Here is a 23,058-nt window from a genome sequence, read left to right as displayed (position 1 = left end):
CTGGAAAATTGCAGGCTCAGGGGTGATCTGTTGGCCACCTATAAGTTTATCAGGGGTGCTCATCAGGATCCGGGGGAATGTCTGTTCACCAGAGCCCCCCAAGGGATGACAAGATCAAACGGTCACAAATCCACTGTGACCAATTCAAGCTGGACATAAGAAAGAATTTCTTTACTGTCCGAGCCCCCAAAGTTTGGAATAGACTGCCACCGGAAGCGGTTCAAGTACCCACTTTGAACACCTTCAAGACACTTTTGGATGCTTATCTTGCTGGATCCTGTGATCCCTGCTGACTTCCTGCCCCAGGACAGGGGGCTGGACTCCATGATCCTCCGGGGTCCCTTCCACCCCAAATGTCTATGAAATCTATAAGGAGCATGCTCTGTTTATTTACTTCAGCTTCATCTGCACTAAAGCTCAGAAATGAGACAAGGTGGTTTCTATAAAGCAGCTATGAGCATGTACCCAAGATGACTCTTACACTGTTTTGCTGTGCCTACTATTGGCAAGTGCTGAGGGCTGTTCCAAGGAGCTGCATTTCCTGAGTTTCAGGATCGAATTGATTCAGAGCACAAGCAATTGACTACGGGATTCCTCACAGTGGTACTTGCAGCCGTAGCTCAGAATCAGTGTAGGCACACCCCAAGAGGGTCATAATACAAAAAGAATTGAATACTTTGTTTTTGAAGATAAAAAAGCTTTCTTTTTCCTCAGAAATGCTTAACTGTATAACTCCTATAGTGTGTCTAGGAAATAACACATGAGGGAAGCTAGCATATGTGCCAAGATACATGAACAAGAGTAGTCTGTAACTATCTACTACGTAAATGAAGCCCACTTCAAACTACATAGCAAGAGAAATACTACTACTTTTAAAATTATACAAAATACTTTGATTTGTTTAAAAATATATTTACATAAATCAATATATGCATTTCTCTGAGAATTCATAATGACCTGAAGAGTCTGTCCAGTTATTAGAACAAAACTGGAAGAAGGCAGGGCAGTATGCCACCTTAGAAACTAAGGCCAGGTACAGACATTACATTTTTACTAGTATAAATGATTGAAAATCAGTCTGTAGCCATAAGAAAACAGAAGTTCAGCACACAGGCTGGTTTTAAAATGGCAGAACCCAATCTAAGCCTTACCCATCTCCTCTGTCCACCACCAAAGGGAGAATGTGTGTTCTGTTCATGACCAATCTAAACTACACCAGTTACGGAAAGCCATGTAACTTATATTGATTCTGCCTCAGGCTTTTTGAATGTCTTTACCTAGCCAAACTGGTTCAGAGAGACATCAACTTTCCTATGTAATAATCTACTTGGGTAGATGCACAGTCTCAGAGTTGGCTGTTGCCTACAAAAGGTCATGCCTCTGTGAACCAGTTAGTCTTTAAGGCTGGGGACAGAAATTGTACGTAAACTGGTATAAGTGATCAGAAACCGGTTCAAATCTGTAGCACAGCAGAACTTTAGTGCACTTAAATCACTTTCAAAATGGCTGAAACTGGTTTAAGAAAAACTTGGATGGGTGTAGTATCAGACTTAGCTGATTTAGGTTAAATTGGTTTATTGAACTTCTGTCCCAAATCCCCTCCAGATTTGAGTTAACTCACAGTCCCCCAGCATCCCAGGATGCTTTGCTCATCCCCTGCAAATCCTCCTCTCAGGATGGGCAGGCTAGCCTTGGCCCAAGCTGTCTGCCCCAGCCAAGCAGGGAGGCATGCTCAAACGCCTCTGGCTTCCGATCTCGGCCACTGCAAGCATGTAGCTGCATTTCTGGAATCGCAAGTGAAAGTCTGCTCACTTGCTTATTGGTTCAATCTACTAATCTTAAATTGACCTGTGAAGATTGAATCAACTCAGCCTTGGGCTTTTTGACTTTCTGTACTTTGCCTAAGATGCCACGCTTCCCTGCCTGACTTCAGATGAACACAGCTAACTGTCTCTCTCTAGAAAAAGTTTGATAACCTTTCACAAAATATCCACAAAACTTTTACCATTCAGCCACACAAGTAGCAATAAATTCAGAAGTAAATGTATGTGCCACTCTTAAATATTGTCCTGATCATAGCTCACTTACGTTAACTGGGTTTGGATTTGGCCATATAGCTCATGTGTTTCTTTGAGATATGTAAAGGTATATATGTGAGCATAAATATTTTGTTAGTTTTTAAATGGAATGTCACCATAGTTATATGTTTAGGGGAGAAACAGAATTAGAACTATAAAGTAAGCTCAAGTGAAAAGGGAAAACATAAATATTCAAAAGCCTCTGTGTGTCAAACTGTTGAAATTAGTAGTCACAAGGGATTTGTTTATGGAAAGTTTCTAGGTTTATGGAAAGTTTCTTATAGAGTTTATGTACCAGTATATTAATATGAATCATGCATTATTTATACAGTAAACTCAAATGGCTTTTATCACTATATTTGTCATGTAGGTGGATATTTAAACACTTTTAATAAAGAAGATCTTTTAAGATGATATATATTTCCATGCAGTCAGTTTCACATATATATGCTTATGAAATGTCCTTTATATTAAGTACTTAATTACAGTAATGCTCTAACATGAGGAATCCAAAGACATGTCTGACATTCATACATTGCTTATGTCACTGTTCATTTCTGTTTATGGTTTTACATTTCTATAAATACTACATAAGTACTAATATTTTGCACTTTTTATATATAATAGTGTAAGAAATGTAGTTTGATCTTTCTCACTTTAATTATATTCTCCCCTGTGATAGTTATTGAAGCCAGTGTATACATGAATATATATTTTTGTTGTCAAGTCTTAATTTTTTAAGTCTTGTAATAAATAGGACTTATTAAGGACTCTCCAGTGAATAAACAGCAGGGATTATAGTGTCCTATTGTACAGTTTTGTCAAAATGCAGAAGATTTCTTAAGAAGATAGGAACTGTTCTCTGAAATAAGACACTTGGCTAAGCTCCTCTCTTCCTCTCTGGCATCCACAGCTTAAGTCTGTGCATGTTGTGTCAGAAGAGTGACAGGTGAAGGAAGGTAGTACTGCAGTCTCTGTTGTAAAATATATGAAAACTATTTCTCTTGACACTTGATCTGCTGCTTTTAGTTCCCCAGGAAAATGAGTGTCCATCTCTACGTTCCTGTGGACCTATCCCTTTTGGGAGTTATAAAATACTCACCCAGATGGCACCAAGTGTTTACACAGAAGCCAAGGGTTAAGTCAGTCACAAGCAGAAGTACTTAAGACTTGCTTACTAAACAGATATTTGGAATGCTGGCTCTTTAAACTGTGGGGCCTGGTAAAATCAAGCTCAGAGGAAATTCATGCACACAGGCAGCCTTTAGGAGGAAGTTGCAAATTCAGGCCTAGACAAGTTCTGTGGTCACTTTCAGGTAGTCAATCAGTAAACAAGTGACACAACAGCTGTAGACTATACAGCTTTAATAAAGCAGATTACATAATTAAAAGATAAAAACTGTAATTTATTTTCTGCCACTAAGGGTAATTATAATCAGAGATTCATTTAACATAAGATTTTCAGTTACTTTGCTATTTTACTCAAAGCAAAGTCTACCCCTAAGTTTTTAATATTGTTGTAGGTAGCTTTTCTATATAATACTCCCATTTTCACAATTAAGGGGCTTATTCTGCAGATCTTGCATATCTCCTGCAAGTTGCCCTCTCATGCATCACAGTGAGAGACAGGACTTCCCTTATGTAAATAAGGAATTGTAGGTTTGGACCTTACAAAGGAAAATCTAATTAATAAATATCTTAGTTGCCATCATCCTACGTTTTAAAAATTAAAAATATATCCAACAGAAGAAATGCATGTCAGCTCATAATGATTAAGAAAACAATCTGTAGCTTGGAAATTATTTTATATTTTCATTAGACCATATTTTAATATGTCACTGTTACATAATCCATAGCCTTAACAATGGAAGGTGGAAATACTCTCCTTTTTTTAAATCTTATGTAAATGTGCAGGAAGATCCTGCCAAGGTAAAAGATGTGTCTGAAGTTTGAAGCTACTTTTATCACTTCTATGCAGTAATGCAGGAAAGCTGATGTTTGGAGACTGAATGAAGATTTATGTTTTGGCCTCAAAGAATAGTTATGTTTCGTAAAAACCTGCAGTCTGATCAATTGACATGAAAATGATTTATATATATTTCATTAGAAGAATGATGTGAGAATAGTACCCTGTTCTTTTCTATTACTAGCACACTTCAAAGTAAAGGAGCATTTCAGATTATTCTTTCTCAGGAGTTTAAATTATGCATTTTCTCACTTAGAAAATAAACCCTTGTCTATTAAAGTGCTGAGTTCATAAAATTTGAACTTTTATGAAATGGCTTTCTTAATTTCTCACCGAAATGGCTGTCTCTGCTGAAAGAAAATTAAGATAGATTTCAAGCTGTATTACCAGAATAAAGTGTAGCTATCACCACACCCATTAGAAAATAGATTTCCACAAAATATATTATATTCTTCCATAAAATATTGTCATAAAAATGCAGTAGGCCATATTTTGATATAGTCTGAAATGTGCACTATTTAAGACTAAGTGATGATTTGATATGCATTGAAGTTAACAGGTTGGTAGCAGAGTAACCAAGAATGTATATGGAACTTTCTTTGTCTGAAATCAATGGCAAAACACGATTAACTTCAGTAGATGCATTATCATGCCAGATGTAGGAGCAGATCCTGCATCAGCTCTGCACATGGAATTTCCATTTTACTTCAGTGGGATCTTAAAGGCTGGGGACAAACATTACATATAAACCAGATCAGAAATGGGTTTAAACCAGTAACAGAACAGATGTTCAGTGCACATAAACCAGTTTGAAGATGGCTGAAACCTGTTTGAGATAAATCTGGTTGAATGTATTATCAGATTTAACTGATTTGGGTCAAACTGGTTTAAGCAACGTCTGTCCTAGACCCTTTGCTGGTTTGAGATAAACCAGACTCTAATTTGTCCACATCATTTCTGTAGTGGGGGCCCAAAAGTAGACTCAAAACTCCAGATGTGGCCTCACTAGTGCCAAAGATGGGGGAAGAATCATTTCCCTCAGTGTGCTAGCAATGCTCCTATTAATGCAGCATGCTGTTAGCTTTCTTTGCAACAAGGGCACACTGTTGAATCATATCCAGCTTATTGTCCACTGCAACCCACAGGTCTTTTCTACAGAGCTGCTGCTTAGCCAGCTGCTCCCCAGCTTGTACCGGTGCATGGGATTGCTCTGTCCTAAGTGCAGGACTTTGCACTTGTCCTTGTTGAGCCTGATGGCTAGGGACAGACATTACAAATAAACTGGTTTAAGTGATCAGAAACTGGTTTAAACCTGTAACAGAACAGATGTTCAGTGCACATAAACCACTTTGAAAATGGCTGAAACCTGTTTGAGATAGACCTGGTTGAATGTAGTATCAGATTTGGGTCAAACTGGTTTATGCAATGTCTGTCGCAGACCCTTTGCTGGTTTAAGATAAACCAGACTCCCCCAGCATCCCGGCATGCTCACTGGGCTGGGCGGGGTTCTCTGCTCCACAGCAGAGCTGGTCACTTCCCCTCTGCTCCCTCGCTGGAGCTCCGGCAGAGACTGCAGGTGTCTGCCTGGCTTCTTCCTGCTGAACAGGGATTATTCTCCCTGCCCCTCTGCCATACACCTCTCAGTATTAGCTAACAGACCATATGCTGGCTACAGTCCGTGTTGTGGGAGACAACGAAGGCTTTTTGGTGCTAATCAACAGGTAGCTGGTAATATCCTTCCTTGGAAAAGCTGTTTAAGAAGAGCTTGAACTAATGGAGAGAGGCTTTGTTTTCTTAATGGGTTGATAAATGGTGAGTTAGGGGTGATAAACATTTGCTGCTGTGCTGCTCAGGAGTGGGGGAACAGAGATGGGAACATCAGAGCGTCCTGCCAGTGCCTGGCCACACATCCCCTCAGCTAAGCTCTGTGGAAGGGAAGTGAGGGCTTCTGTATTGCCCTTGGCTTCTACCCTAAACCACTGCAGGCATGTACCTGAATTTTTCAGTCCAGAGGGTATGTCTGTACGGTTACAAACCAGTTTAGCTTAGCCAGGTTAGACTAATTTGCAAAGATTGAATCAGTTCAGGCTAAGGCTTTTTTAATGTCTGTCCCTAGCCTAAATGCAGAAGATACTTACAATCAGAGGTATGGTTATAGCCATGTTAGTCTAAGGACATAGGCAGACAAGGTTCTTTGGGTAAATCTGATATATTTTATTACACATATTCAAATGATATGGGAGAGTTCTCCCAGGTTTTTTTCCTGGTAGAAAAACTTACCCAAAGACCCCTGAACAGCCACTTGAATGTTGAGCTGCTGAATAGCAAGGGGCTCCCTTTGCACATGTCTCAGCATTTACAGGCTCCCCAGCCTGCCTGGCGACAGATGACAGTACACACAGTGCAGCCCTGATTGGTTGGCCCAGACTATGCAGGCTGTGTCTCCCTGTAGTACAAAGTGGGGATGCAAAGGGGCAGCCTGCTCTGCTGGAGCAGTACAGCATCCAGCTGCTGGATTGAGAACAAGTTTTAGCATCCTTTAAAGTATACAACATGCTTCTTCCAGAGCCAGCAGATTTGATTGTGAGAAAGTGAAGTGGCACCAGGGCTAGGTTTACACTCTGTCTCTTCCTTCCCTATTTCAGCCAAATTGTACAGTGAGAGTGGGGTCCCCATAGACTCTATGTGGATCACCTGGCTTTGTCCTGTAGACAGGAAAAGAAAAGGATTAGCTTTAACCTCTCCCCACCCCATCTTTTTTTAAGATTGTCAAGATGACAAAGAAGCCATGTCCAAAGACAAAGATAATTGTGAGCTGCCTAGGGGAGCAGCTCACCTACCCATGTAAGTGAGGAGGAAAGTATTTACACCCATTGCACTGGATGAGCTCCTCTCTTGCACCTTGAGAGTCATATCCCTTAACCTTTATGAGGAGAAGTCCCAGAAGTGATTTGGGATGAGCTCGGGGTTAAGATACAGCTGAAGGAGAACTTTTCAAAATAGGTTGGAAGGGTTAAGGAAAGAGTGTTGATGATCTGCTCTTCATAGAGTAAAGCTGAGGCCTAATTAAACCACACTCACTATATCTTATCTGTTTATCTGTGTGTCCTGTGGTAGTCTAAGTATGATTGAAATAATTTTGGGAAGCCCTAATGCATGTTGTGAATGGCCAACAAACTTTCTCTTTGTAATTGCTCTCTTTGTAATCATAGAGTTTTGGAATCATTTGTACAAATTAATACTATTCTACCTGCAGTCTTTGCAAAGAAAAGCACTGCTTAGTGAGTATATTTATGCAGGTTAGGAACTTTGTTCATGCCACTTAATCAAGCCCAGTACATAATGACAAGCATTACTGATTCATCTGTAAAGGAAAATAGAGAGGAGCGAATTCTGCTCTGTTTTTCCATGGCATGTAAATAAGAATTTATTTTGTTCAGTGGTGTTCAAATTGACAAGGTCAAATGGTCACAAACTTCTCCAAGACCATTTCAGGCTGAACATAAGGAAGAACTTCTTTACAATCTGAGCCCCCAAGACCTGGAACAGACTGCTGCTAGAGCTGGTACAAGAACCTACTTTGGATTCCTTCAAGAGTCAATTGGCCTTTATATTGCTGGGATCCTGTGACCCCAGCTGACTTCCTTCCCCTGGGGCAGGGGGCTGAACTTGATGATCTTCTGAGGTCCCTTCCAGCCCTAATGTCTATGAAATCTATTAAATTTACAAAATTAATATCCCTTCTGTTAAGAAATATACCATAACTCAACTGCAAAATCTGGGAATTGTCATGACAATTGAGTGGTGCTGCCTTTTATTAGTATAAAATCATATGTCAAATATAGAAAAATAATCATTTCTTACATTATCAAGTGAGACTTTGTAGACCAAATTATCTTATATATTAGGTGTCTATTACTTAGTTGGATTTTAGGCATCAAGTTTCAACTTTAAATTATTAAAAATACTGTGCCTAGCAATGTTGCTCTTGAGTATAATATAATGCTTCGTACTAGCTATTTCATAAACCAGAAGTAATGTAGTCACCTGTACACAGTGCTTCAATCAGATAAATTAGCATGGGAGTGGGCTAATTGAACCCGTCATTCAGCAGTGCTAATTAGCATGGGCTCTTATGATTGGGTTTCTTATGAATCTGACAGTGTCAGAACAAGGAATAAAATGTGTAAGAAGAGATGTGTGTTTAATTTTAAAGGTGAATTATCTTACAAAGTTCTCATGATATGAAGCATTTCAATATTTCAAATAAGTTGGTACATTTATTATATGTACTAATGAACAAACTATGTTGTGCATTGTGGCAGGGAACTGTTGGTGCCTGGGTCAGCAGGTGCCTGATGGCGTCAGCCATTTTGAGAACCTAGTACATAAAGGCTGCAGTCTGTTGCTGCCACCCAGGCAGAAACATTGCCTAGCTGAGTTGCAGCATGAACAACCCTGGAGGTAAGGGCAGGAGCTTAAGGGGATAGTTTGGAGGCTCCTGGTCCTGGGCATGACCTAAAACTGCACCCTGCTGGGAGTGGGTGGCCTGGTGGGGCTCCCAGTGGCATGGGAGTACCCAGAAAATACCAGGCCAGTTCCCACCCTGGTGAAAGGTGGATCAGTGTGCCCTAATAACCCCAGCTCCCACAACCAGGTGGGTTACCCAATAGTAGGGCCAAGACGGTGTGCCCAGATTGAAGAGTGGGCTAGAGGATCAGAAGCCTGACTTGAAACACCCTTGACTGGTTGATGCTGGGGCCAGGACCAGAAGGGTCAGAAGGGCCAGGGGCCCACCACAATGGATGCCCAGAGCTAAGGGCCTGGGCTTCCAACTAGCCTTGGAGGTGAGGCCAGGGCCTGTGTGGTCAAAGGCCCCGGGTGGGCCACATCCAAGAGAGGAAAGAGTTCAGGGAGCTAGGCAGCCCAGAATGAGGGCAGAGTAGGCTGTCTAACTGGAGGGATCCGGTTGGGGTCTGGACTAGAGGATTCTGGGGCCCAGTGTGGGGCCACTGACATTAAGAACCATGGATGCCACCTGCGAGGCTTGGGCTGCAGTATAGGGGAGGAATGGAGCTGCAGATAGTGCCCCCTGGCATCGGGGCAAGAATTGGCAGCCTCCTGTCTAATTAACAACATAATTATGTATCATCAAGGCATGGCAGGTGAGGAGGTGGGTGATTGGCCCAGAAACAGGTGGGCAGACCAGTGGCAGACTGGCCCCAAGAAAGACCCCTGTTACATGCATAGAATCCATTTCAGCAGTACTAAGAGTACAGAGGGGTTCTGTCCAATATTTTATTTAAAAAACTATCAGACACATTCTTGAATAACTTCTAGAATGCAATACACTTGCTTGTATATTTTTGTTGAACTATACTTTGGCATCAATTGTAAGTTTCCAGGGGAAGTAATATGAATAATGTCTTTAAAAAACTTCATTCTTCCATTTCAGCTGCTCTTCTTAATTGACTTAAAAGTTATGTTTAGTGTTTTGCCTTTGTATAAAACATGTTCTAATGCAATTAATTTGAACTATTAAATCTACTAGGCAGGCATCTGCTGTGGTTTTTAAAACATTTTCAAATACCTGTTAAATCAGTGTAAATGTTTTCGTAGCTGAATGGTCACACGACAGGATGTTAGCCTTTATCCTGTAGTAAGCAGGTTCTAATGGAAGTGTTATATGAAATCTAATACACTTCAGCTGATAACTCTGAAACTTAAAACTGTTTAACTGGGATGAACTGTAAGTTGCATATTTCCATGATTGCCAAACACATTTCTCTTCTCTCATCTTAGGTTTAGTAAATCCCCTTAAATGTTGTCTCCAGTTGCTTGCCAGAAATATTAAACTGTGGCATATCAACTAAAAATGTTAACAATTACTTTTGTGTGGTCAGTAACTAAAGTATGAGAAACTTACCCATTTTAATGATTCATTCAAGACATTTAACAAATCCATATGTAGATATTCAATAATAGTTCCTGAAACTTATGTTTGGGATCTGTGGTGTCATGGAGGCAAACCAGTTAAAAGTAATAAAATGATAGATTTCCTGCTGAGGCTGAGATTTACAGTATGTGAAGATATGTATTAACTTGACAGTTTAAAAAATTACTTCTTCCTCTACAGCATTTTCTGTAGCTGTTTCTGTTAACTTCTCTTTGTTCCACAAGTAATAACTGCCCAGTTCACCTACAAGTGGCCAAATTCATTGACAAAATCAGGTTAAACTAAAGCAATTGTTCTGTCTTAGAATATAATTCTTTCTTTCCCAGACCAGACAAAGGGTGCTTAGTCTCTCAAAACTTTTCTGACATTTCTCTCAACTATGTAAGTTCGTCCAATAAAAATACTGCCTCATCTCTGAAATCTCACTTCCTTTTCACACTTCTTATTTTTTCTCTACTTTTCCTTTAAAATTACTTCTGGACACACTCTTTTCTGACTTCTTTCCTCCATGGCACATGACAGTGTTTAAAAGAGGTGGGAGTTTATGTACTCAATGCCTTTTCCTTAAAGAGCCCTTGGGAGACCAACTTGTTCCAATGAAGTCACTGACCATCAGTAGTATAACTAAGGGCATCAGCCTGTGGTGCACCCTGTAGGCTAAGTACAGACAGTCTGAAAACCTAAGGCTGAATCAATTCAGTCTTTGCAGGTTAGTCTAAGTGTAGGTTGAATTGATAAGCAAGTGAACAGACATTCACTTTTGATTCTGGAAATGCAGCCATGCCTGCAGTGGCTCAGGCCAGAAGCCAGGGGTTACTAGACCATGCCTCTCTGTTCTGCTGGAGCAGACAGCTTGGGCCAAGGCTAGCCTGCCCACACTGCAAGGGCAGGTTGTGGGGGAGGTGCAAAACATCTTGGGATTCTAGGGGACTGTAAAATAACTTGAATCTGGAGGGAATCTTGGACAGAATTTCAATAAACTGATTTAATCTAAATCAGTTAAGTCTGATACTACATCCATTTAGGTTTATCTTAAATCAGTTTTGGTGATTTTGAAAGCAGTTTATGTGCATTGAATGTCTGTTGTGTTACATATTTGAATGAGTTTCTGATCATTTATACCAATTTATGTGTAATTTATGTCCCTACCCTTACTGAACAAGATACAAAGCTCTTTTGTTTGGGGGTTGGAATAGAGAATTTTCAGAGCACAGCTGTAGCTCTGCCTGCCTCCCACTGCCAGGCTGTGCTCTGAGCGGCTCCACAGCCCCATGGAGCTCAGCCTGGCAGTGGGAGGTGGAGCACAGCCCTGTCTCTGCCCACCTCCTGCTGCTGGGCTGAGCTCCATGGAGCCTGGTACTGGGCGTGGGCTACGCCTAGCACTGGTCCCAGGCGGCAGCTGCAGCCTCCTGTCATCCAGGCATAGATCCAGGGACCTGCACCCATGGGAGTAGTCCAGCATAGGCTCACAGCCCTCCGGGGGGTGCAGACCTCCAGGTCTGCGCCTGGATGACAGGAGGCTGCTGCTGCCAGCAAGTGTCATGAGGTTTGCTTTCAGAACTCTGAGGTGCAGTTTCTGAGAAACCTCTGCAGCTATCTCCTTGAAACTTGGCAGACTTCATGCCCTCAGAAAGGGCTACCATCCCTGTGATTTCATCTGAATCAGGCAAAAAATGACAAAGTTTTAGGCATTTTCATGATTCCCTATTATAGCCTATGGGCAAAACGTCGAAACAGCAAAGCAGTTTCAACAAAATGAGAAGGGACAGTGCTTCGAAATAAAATGAAACGAAACACTGTCTCTTTTAAATGGCAAAACAGACATCGAAATGAAACGATGTGGTTTCGTACAGCCCTACACACACACACACACACACACACCTGTGTTTGCAAATGTGTAAACTAAGTTGCTAATCTACTGTTAACACAGAATGATCTCTAGAACATGCAAGAAAGTTTTTGGCATCATCTATCCAATAATACAGAGTGTAGAAAATGGAAACTCAGTTTGTAGCTGGTATAAAAAGGTTTCAGATAAAAGCTTGTTAATAGTTTAAATTTGAGTAATAGGAAGAAATACCCCGTAGCGAATTAATAAAGTTATGAGGAATTCCCCCAACTCCTGAGACTTGGAAAATAAAAAATGATGGAAATAGGAAAATGGGTGAGCTTGGTGTTTTTCATTTAAAAATATGTATTCAAACATCATTTTAATCAAGGAATACCACTATTTGAAGGTATCTGAGCTTTCAATTTAAACACCCCCATCATTTTCTTGGTCTTATCCCCCATAGCATAGTTCATTATTTTAAAATTCATTTCCTACAACATGGGTGCTCAAACTCTAATCCATGGGCCAGATGCATCCAATGCTGTCATGTCATATGGCCTTCCATGTTTCCTGTGGGAACATAGGGATATTTGGTGGCAGGAGAATTTTGGCAGTGTTAGTTGCCACTCCTCTGCTGCCAAATTTCTGGACCTGTGAGGAGCTGAGCGGGCCAGAAAGTGTTGTCCTGCATGCTACCTTGGGTATGTGGGCTGGGAAAATGCAGGGCAGGATCCTGGCAGGTGCAGCAGACCCAAGCAGCATGGAGCCCGATCAGGACATATGGGGTTGGGCTGAGGCGGTGTGGGATCTGAACTAGGTGTGCAGGGCCAAATCTTGTTTTGTGGGGTTGGACAGAGGTGGCACGGGACCTGATCTGGGTGCTTGGGACCCACCAACGCTCACCGTCCCCGCAAGGGATCCATCCCGCAAACTGGCTTTGTGCCACTCAGCTTCAGAAAACTGGGATTAACATGGCTCCTGTTCTGCACATTTTATCTAGATAAAAGGGTGTTTATCCTGAATAAGGTGTGCAAGATTGGGCAAAAGATTATGATGCTGAAACTCAAATAATGGCCAACTCTGAGCAATTTAAACATTTAAGCATCTAACGTGGCACTGTGGTATTGTACTAAAAGATTAAATAGAATAGACACATTTTTCTTAATTTTGTGATTCCATATAAAGTTATAAAAACTCTGAGTCTTTTATTTATGTTTTATTTTAACTGAATAAAGTACAACTCTTCTTTTTTGTGTTGATTGATTTGAAGCTCACTTTGTACCTTTTGTTTTGATATATGAGAAACTGAATTGCTGTTCAAAGTCATTTTAAAAAATGCATGAGTTCCAGAATGATTGATGAGTCATAAGTTGCTGTAGAAATATAAGAAAACAGCTCTGTAGTTGTGAAAACTAAGTGCTCCTAGTCTTGAGTCTTTCTGTAATGATTTTATGTCTATACTGTCCTCATGCACCAAATACCTTTAGGTTAAAGATCCTCCCAAACATAAAGCCCTGATCCTGAAACTTGTTATTCACAGACCAGATCCTACTGTTGAACTCAGCAGTGTAGCTCTGCATGAGCTCAGCGGTTCGCCAGCATGGAATCAGTCACAGAGCTAGGTGCTATATTTAGTCTGAGTGGCTCTGTTTAATACTCATAGGCAATTATCATGTGACGTGCTAACTTCACAAGATATGTAACAATATAAAAAATCACAGTTAAATAATTTATAAACTCATTTAATAATGGTTATGTCTGTACATCAAAAATATCATGCAAGGCAGCACCATGCTGAAACTTGCCACGTGGCTGCGCACGCCTACCTCCTAAAACAGAAATTTGGCAGTGTGGCAATTTGGGCATGGTAATTAGCTGCACCTTGCCACAGGATTAATTAGCCTCAGTGAAGTACTGTACAAGTGCTGCTGCACTGTTTTCTGCTTGGTGGCTACCATGCCCAGAACAAAAAATAGTCTGTTCCATTAACTATAATGTGGTACGAAAGTGGTAATAATTATCATTGTTAGTTTTTTACACTTCAACATAACATCATCCAGAACTGAAGTAAATCTATATCAGTACGAACATTTTGCCATGGCAGCTGGCTCTAAAACTTGTGAGTTATTTTCAGTTACACAGAGTCATTACAGGATGAGATAAATGAAGCTAAGATTAACTTGAAATGTTATATTTACTAATGTTTATATTTGCAGGGTTTGCCAGGGCCTGAAGGTCCCCAAGGTCCACCTGGGAAAGAGGGTCAGAAGGTAAGTAAACTTTGTGAACAACTGTGAGTGTGATAACTGACCCCAATGTATTACTTCTTTTTGAGCACTAATAAAAATAAAACTGAGAGAGAGCAGCTGAGTATGAAGCACGGGCAAAAAATGAGCATTGATATTTGAGTTTTGTCTATATTTGAATGAGATTTAGCAATTTAAATTAACTTGAAAGTGTTAATGACTGTCAGCACAGATGCAGAACTGTAGGTCAGGTAAAATGCATTTGCTGTAATTTAAACTGAAAAAATAACATTGATATTAACTTTTAATTCTGTTTAGGAATGAGAAATACTCTATTGATTGTATCAAGCATGAGCCTATGAATTTTATGCTCATTATTTAAGTCAGTGCTTAAAGCCAAGAATAGTAACCAAGCTTTATGATTGCTGTTGATGTCATACTTTCAACATATCTGTACAGGAAATGAGTAACAACTTAAGAAAGAAATAAGCCACGGAGACAAATATTTCAAACTTAAAATGAATCTAGGCTCATTTTTTGAGGTTAAAAATGTTGCACTGACTGGGTGTTTCACTCAGTTTCTTGTGCTCTGTTTTTGGTTTTTTAATTATTGGGGGGGTGGGGGAGTTACTTCCTCTATCTTTATAGCTACTAAACTGGGGGAGAGAGGGAAGGAAAAATGTCATGGTATTTATATTTTGTCCTAAACCAGAAAGTATTTGATATATCAAGAGAATACTTGTTCTTATGAGATTGACAAACTGATACCAGAACAAGGTTTGGATAAACAACTGAATTTTAGATATTTTTCTGAAGCAAGCTAAAAGAATATGTCTTTTGACATTTATCCATTACTAATTCATTATTAACTGGGGAAAGGCACCTGGAAAGGTTCTTCAGGATCTTGATCCTGGAATCAAGTGCTTTAGTATCTAACAGTATTGGTCCTTTTCTTTATATAACGGCATAGTGCTGATGGCCAAAGGCTGTCCTTCTGCAAATAAATATCTCCTTACTTAAAAGCACTCCCATTGACTTCAGTGGAACTACTCACAGGGTGAGATCTTGGACTTTTACAAAATTATGAGTAGAGGAACACTTCCAGGGTTAAAAGGATTGGCTCAAAACTTCATAGCCTCTAAGTATTATACACCATTATATTATTTGAAACTATTTAAATGGTACTGAAAATTTCTTAAACTTGAATGCTGAAACTGCTTAAGGTGCAAGCTGAGGATAGAAAACACATCTAAAAGAAAGATCATAAGTGTCTATGAGCAACAGACTACTCTGCATAAAATGAGAGCATGATGTTAATAGAGAGTTAGTTATTCTTAGTAACCATAGTGTTATGCTGTTAAATGCTAGACATATGGCAAAAGCTCTGACATCTACTTGTTGATATATATTGGAAATAGAATGGTTTTCAGTGGAGTCTCGAGTCTTCAAATAAGCAAGAAAATCAATTCTTGTTTCCCCTTCATAAACACTAAGAAGAAAGTTTGTGTTTAAAGGCAGATATTGATATTCCTCTGAATATCTTAGATTTAATGATGTTGGGGTGCTGCTTTAATGTGATGATTATAGCCTGTTATGCCAAAAATTAATTGCTGAAATTTAGCAAACATATAAATATGTCTTAACTATTTACCTGTCATATGTAAATTTTAGCTGCTATTTTTTTTCTCTTCTTTAATTCTCCTTGGTCCACTAACGACATTGTTCCTGCAACCTTAATTCAGTCACATTTTCCTTAATTATGTGATAACGTATTATATTAAATAAAAATTCCACCTCATTCAGTGCTAAAAAAGGATGGTGGTCATGAAAAAGCTAATGAATATTTCCGTTTATTTATTGTTTTATTGCATAATTCATTGTGTGGCTCACTGCTTTATTTGCTGCAGGCCATCCAAAGCTTCTGCTTGTATAAAAGTATTCATTTCTTCATGAGCTGTAGCGAGTGTAGGAATAGTACTTTATCTTCATGACAGACTGCAAAAGTAAATGATATTATCATGTCCATTTTACAGTTTGGAACTCTGACACAGATAGTTAAAGGATAAAACTTTCAGATGTATCTATTAAATTTAGGCCCCAAATTTGAGAGATAAAAAGACTACAGTTTTTAACGCTTACTATTTTTACAGCGATTGATATGTTCAAGGTTTAACTCCCATTGACTTCAGTTACAGTTGTGAGTGCACAACACTTTCACAGATCAGGACCAGATTAGATTTTATGGCTGATTAATAAGAAGTAGGAGAAGTGTTAAATGCATAATAGTCTTGGCCCCCACAACAGAAATGGTAGTTGGAAGGTGGAATAAAAGGAGGATATAATATCAGCACGATATGTTAGAATTAGAAAAAGCAAATGGACGGATTATCTTTACAGCAGAAGTTACCAATAAAAGAAAAGAGAATGGAGGGTGAGAGAGCTCTTGTGTTTCCTTTTCCTCCCTCTATCTCTCTGGATTTCACTCTGTACACTGAGCCATACATTTGATATTGTTTTCATGTGGAGCGCTGTTTGGTATCACCTAATATCACAAAGCTCAATACACTTGAACTACCAATAAACATTGAGTGTCTGGAGTACACACATGATTTCTTTATGTACTGAATTCTTCTGTAGCTAACTGTACTGCTTTGTGATGAACTTTATCTAATGCAAAAGCACTGAGCCAGTTCTTCTAAATTACTCTCTGATGGGCAGGAAATAAAATTGTGTTCTACATATTTGGGTTAATGATTTTTTCTTGATTGGGGTTGTCTTTTTTCTTCATGTTTTACTAAGGACCTCAAATCTTTGGGAAAGATGAACATAATCTTCTTCTGAAGCTGCTCCATTTTGTTATGTGTTGTAAACAGTGCTTTGCTTATTTCTGCAGATGTGCTATGAATAATATTGTGGAAACATCACCTTTGTCTTCTAAGGATTTTTTTCTTAGTAAACTTGTCATAGTCAGTATAAAGATACAGTAAAAGCTCTGTTAGCTCTCCCTCAGGAATAGGGGATGCTGGATAACAAAATACGCTGGTTAATTGAGCAGCCCAGGCCACCGCTTCTCCCGCTGCGTTTGGGGCGTCCCGCCGCCCCTCCTCCAGCATCACCAGCCCTCCTGCAGGCCTTGCGGGCCCTGCAGGACAGGGAGGCAGGCCCCACACAGCCTGTTATGCCCCTGGGCCGTGGGGTCTTGGGGAAATGGTGGGCACTTTCAGTTTCACTTTATCTTACAAGCCGGTATGCCAGTTAATTGAGCATGCTGGCTTGTAAGATGCTGGTTAACAGAACTTTTACTGTACTTCTTTTATATTTATATCATAGAATCATAGAGAAGTAGGGCTGCAAGAAACCTTCAGAGGTCATCTAATCCAATCGGCCAGCCTGAGGCAGTATCATTCCTATCCAAACTATCCTATACAAATCTATCATCTAACTTATTAATTACATAGTCAACCCTGACACAACCACAAAACATAATAACCCTAACCTGCCACGGGGAAAAGAGGAGGACAATGGCGGCCAATGTTCTGCTGCTGTGAAGGTTGTTAAAATATGCTGGAGAGATCCAAGGAAGAGGGCCATGCCCCCTGCAACAGAGGAAGGCAAAAAGCACGACACTCCTTACCAATTTAACCATGAGGTAATATCCTTCCTGACCCCAGATATGGCAGTTGGTCTAACCATGAATAGAGGGGCAAGGCATTCTAGCCAGGAATCTGTGGATTCTAGTCCCAGCATGACCATTAGCATACCCCAGTCAAAATCCCCAGCTTTGGCTGCAGGCTTACCTCCCATACTTCTGAGGAGAGTAAAACCACACACCCACACTTCCCACTTCTCCCCATACTCTCCCCCTCACATGTAACAGCAGGCATACAGAAAAAATCCTTTCTGGCCCCATGTGGCAATCAGCAAAGCCCAACAAACTGGAAGTATGGGAAATAGCCATCCTAGAGCATAGGCATAGCTACTCCTAGTTCATCACTGATCAATGCCTATCCAGCCTCTTCTTGAACACCTTCAGTGACAGAGATTCCATAATCCCTTGGCAGTCTGTTCCACTATATCACCATTCTAACAGTACAGAACTTTTTCCTGATATCCAATCTAAACCTCCTTTGCTGCAAGTTCAGGCCACTAGTCTATATCTTGGTCTCTGCAGCAAGACAAAAAATTAGAGATGCACCAATACATCAGTCCCATATCAGATCGGCGCCGATATGAGGAAAATTGAGAGTATATTGGCAATCAGCATTTTTTAGCTCATGGCTGATAATGTAGCTGACAAATGCCCCATGCGTGTGCACAGCCACAGCACAGCATGCAGGGGGCCAGGAGTGCAGCCCCACATCTTGGAGGGCCTCTGGGTCCAGCTGGTAAATCTGCTGTGGGGGAAAGGGCAGAGAGAGGGAAGGGGTGTGGGGGGGCAGATCAAAGCTCCCACAGTGAGGGAGGGAGTGGAGCAGGCACTGGGGCAGGGTCAGGGGTAGGTGCTTTTCAGCCAGGGCAGGGCGGGGCAGAGAATGGAGCTGCAGCTCATCCTGGGGTCATGGGGTGGGGGGGGGAACAGTTTCCATCACTACGCGCACCCCAGGAGGGCATGGGGAGCGTGTACCCCTGGATCTGTGCAAAGGGCAGAGCAGGGCGAGCTTCCACTGCAGGCTGGGGCTAGGGGCAGCACCAGGCTCTTCCTAGCAGGTGCTGGGCAGGGCTGCACTCAAGGCAGGCAGAGGTGTTACTGGGTGGGAGGGTTGTGGGGCCTAGAGCCACTCCAAAATTCACCGTAGCCGCCACTCCCACCACTGCTGCTGCCCGCCCCAAGCTCAGCCCAGCTCAGCCCTGCCCAGTCCCCTGCCAGGAAGAGCTTGGCACTGCCCCCGGCCCCATCCCACAGTGGCATCCCGCCCTCCCCTGTGCACAAGTCTGGGGGCATGCTCCCTGCCCCCCCATGCCTTCCTAGGGTGCATGCAGTGGTGGGAGCTGTACCCCCTGGACAAACTGCAGCTCCATCCTGTGCCCTGCCCCACCCCAGCTACGTAGCACCTGCCCCAGCACCAGCCCCACTCCCTTCCTCACCACAGGGGCCTCAATCTGCACCCCCACCCCTTTCTTCCCCCCCACAACACACTTACCAGACAGTCACCACTCTCCATGCTACAGGGCTGCATATCAGAATCAGATCAGTATCAGCCAATATGGTTTGTCAAAAATTGGCCATCAGTATTGGCCCAAAAAATCTACCAGTGCACCCCTACAAAAAATGTATTTTCCCTCTTTATGGCAGCCCTTCAGGTATTTGAGTACTCCTATCATGTCCCCTCTTAAGTGCCTTTTCTGCAACCTGAATGTCCCCCATTTTGTATTTATATTTTCTATTATTGTTCCCAAGGTGTAGCCTCTTGAGATACCAACATTGAACTTCACCCTGTTAGCTCCAGCCCAACTTTCCCATCTGTCCAGATCTTTCTGAATTGCACTCCTGTCTTACAATGTATTTGCCGTCCATCCCAGTTTTATGTCGTTTGCAGGTGACACAACAGTCAGAGCACAGGGAAGCCCCCTTGGCTCAACAGGGAACTTCTGGGTCTCCTGAAACAAAAAAGAGAATCCTACATCAGATGGAAAACTGGAATCATCACCATGGAGGACTACTCAGCACTAGCCCGTACCTGTAGGGAACAGTCCAGAAAAACCAAAGCAGCAACCAGACTCGGGCTAGCCACAGGAATTAAGGATAACAAAAAGTCATTCTTCAGATATGTGGGAATTTGGAGGAAAAACAAAAGCAACATTAGCCCCCTGCAAGATTAAATGAGGCAGCTGATGTCTGATGCCCAAGAAAAGGCCAATCTCCTAAACGATTACTTTGTGTCAGTTTTCCACCGGCCCAAGGGGGTCACGCTGTCAGACAGGATGCAAAGGAACCAGGGTTCAAGATATGGGCCCACAATTGATGTAGACAGATTACTGAGAGTCTTAAAAGAGTTGGTGGACATGATAGCATTCCCCACGGCCAAGATATTTGAAAGCTTGCAGTGCTTCAGTGATGTACTGGAAGACTGGAAAAGAGCCAGTGTGGTCCTAATCTTCAAGAAAGGAAGGAAAGTAGATCCAGGAAATTACAGACCTATCAATCTGATCTCCATCCCTGAAAAGATCTTAGAAAAAATTATCAAGGGATCCATCTGCAACAAGCTAATGGAAGGCAACCTACTGAATGCCAGCCAACATGGTTTTATTACTGGAAGGTCTTGCCTGACCAACCTCATCTCCATGTATGACCAGGTGATGCATTGCCTGGACAAGGGAGATGAGGTTGATGTCATTTATCTGGACTTGAAGAAGGCCTTTGACTTGGTCTCCCATGATGTCCTCATGAGCAAGCTGGGGAACTGTGGCCTCAACCATCTCACAGTTGATGGCTGGGGAACTGGCTCCGGGGTCAGAACCAAAAGGTATTAGTTGATGAGAACAAATCGACGTGGTGCAAGGTTACCAGTGGAGTCCCCCAGGGCTCAGTGCTCTTCGGTATCTTCATTAATGACCTGGATTCAGGCATCAAATGTGGACCGGCATAGTTTGCGGACAACACTAAACTATGGGGGAAGGCGGTCACACTGCAAGCAAGCTGGGGATACAGGCTGACCTGGACACACTTGCAAAGTAGGTAGACCAAAACCTGATGGCATTCAATATAGAGAAATGCAGGGTACTCCACTTTGGGAGAAAAAGCCAGCATCATACTTACAGGCTTGGCAGTGCTACACTTGTTAGCACTGCGACCAAAATGGACTTAGGGGTCTTGATTGACCACAAGATGAACATAAGCCCCCAGTGCGATGCCATGTCTGGCAGAGCAAACCAAATTCTGGCATGCATCTACTGATGCATCTCGAGCAAAACCAGGGATATCATCCTCCTGCTTAACTCTGCCTTAGGCCACAGCTGGAGTACTGCATCCAGTTTTGGACCCCCCACTCTGGGAGGGATTTGGATAAGCTTGAGAGAATCCAGAGAAGAGCCACCTGTATGATCAAAAGTCAAGAGAGCAGTCCTTATGAAGAGAGGCTGAGGGACATAGGACTCTTCAGCCTGGCAAAGAGAAGGCTCAGGGGGGGACTTGGTGGCTGCCTATAAGTATATAAGGGGGGTGCATCAGGATCTGAGAGAACAGTTGTTCACCAGGGCTCCCCAAGGGATAACTAGGTTCAAGGGCCACAAACTTCTAGAAGGCTGATTCAGACTCGATATAAGGAAGAACTTCTTTACAGTCTGAGTGTCCAAGGTCAGGAACAGACTCCCCCCAGAGATGATGCAAGCACCTACTCTGCACTCATTCAAAAAGCATCTGGATGTTTATCTTGCTGGGATCATCTGATCCCTTTAGAATTCCTGCCTCTGGCAGGGGGTCTGGACTTGATGATCTCACAAGGCCCCTTGCAGCCCCTAATGTCTATGAAATCTATGACATCTATGAAATATTTTCTCAAGATGTGCTCAGTTCCAGCATCTAATTAATTAATAAACACAATAAACAGCACTGGGCCCAGGACAGACCTCTGTGGGACTCCTGTTGAGCCCTACCGCCATTCTGATGTCAATGCATTTATAATTACCCTTTGTTTGCAGCTATTGAGATAGTTGTCTATCTATCTAATAGTAGTTTTGTCCTGCCCACATTTCTTCTATTTGTTTATAGAAAGGTCGAGTAGGACTTTGTCAAAAGCCTTACTGAAGTCAAGATACATTATATCTGCTACATTCTCTTCATCCACCTTGCTAATTATCTTGTTGGAGAAGGAAATCAGGTTCATCTGGCACAATTTATTCTTAGTAAATCCACACTGGCTGCCTGTGATCAGCCTTTCCGCCTCCAGCTGGACTACATTTTGCAGCATGCTCCCTCCTCTTTCTCTTACCTCCTATCACACAAGCACATACATGAGTATCAACTGAAGTATGTTCTCAAACAAGAGGAGAATATATCTGGAATAACTGTTTTCCCTTCCTCAGAGCTACTCTGAATTTATAAATGTGTAGCTGAATTCAGAGTTTAGCTCAGTAGGTTTGCTATTTTTATTTCAGCCAATATGCCAGTGATGGTGAAGTGTTTGTTACCTAAGGAAATACTGTCATAATGTGAAAGACTGTGCTGTGCTATTGGTTATATGTGAAGCCTCCTGCTATAGACCTCAGTGCATCAGTGCATTTTTGTTAAATTTAATGTGTTAAACTTTCATTCTTTTCACTTGTATAAAATGTCTACATTAAGAATTATACCATCATTACACTGAGAATGATCAACAAGTGGAAACAAAGCCCTTAGATATCATTATTAGGGATGTGTTGTTTTAGTATTAGCCCAATCTTATCTAAGACTTAAAGAATTTCAGATATCTGTGATTTTTGCTTACTAATACAAGATTGTGATATCACTGGAACAAATCATGACTACAGGTTATTATATCAATAGCAAAGGAAAATTAATACATTATTTAAAAACATGTTAACGGCCAGTGTTCAAAGGATAATATATAGATTTCGTGAACATTCGGGCTAGAAGGGACCCCAGAGGATCATCGAGTCCAACCCCCTGCCCAGCAGGCATCATAGGATTCCAGCAAGACAAACATCCAAAAGTGTCTTGAAGGCGTTCTAAGTAGGTGCTTGAACCACCTCCAGCAGCAATCTGTTCCAAACCTTGGGGGCTCAGACAGTAAAGAATTTCTTCCTTATGTCCAGCCTGAAGCGGTCGCAGAGGAGTTTGTGACCATTCGAGATTGTAATCCCTTGGGGCACTCTGGTGAACAGACGTTCCCCCAGATCCTGGTGAACACCCATAATAAACTTATAAATGGCCACCAGATTGCCCCTCAGCTACGCTTTTCCAGGCTGAAGAGTCCCATTGCTCTCAGCCTGTCATCATAAGGTCTGTTTTCCTGACCTCTGATCATGCGTGTGGCTCTCCTCTG

At 41.7% G+C, this 23,058-nt stretch overlaps 1 protein-coding gene across 3 annotated transcripts in view; it reads left to right on the top strand.

Moving 5' to 3' along the window:
- The window catches only part of COL19A1 (collagen type XIX alpha 1 chain), a 594,002-nt gene that overhangs the window by 261,938 nt on the left and 309,006 nt on the right, over window positions 1-23,058 (top strand). For all 3 annotated transcript variants that reach the window (XM_019520501.1, XM_019520502.1, XM_019520500.1), the window contains one exon: window positions 14,048-14,101. In XM_019520501.1, coding sequence (XP_019376046.1) covers window positions 14,048-14,101 — 54 coding nt within the window. The remainder of the gene's footprint in view (window positions 1-14,047; window positions 14,102-23,058) is intronic.

Source organism: Gavialis gangeticus, unplaced genomic scaffold, assembly GCF_001723915.1.
Source record: "Gavialis gangeticus isolate Ggan-Ray unplaced genomic scaffold, GavGan_comp1, whole genome shotgun sequence".
In the NCBI taxonomy this organism is placed as follows: Eukaryota; Metazoa; Chordata; order Crocodylia; family Gavialidae; genus Gavialis; species Gavialis gangeticus.
The sequence above is the reverse complement of the archived record's forward strand: the minus strand, read 5'-3'. Positions and strand labels throughout refer to the sequence as shown.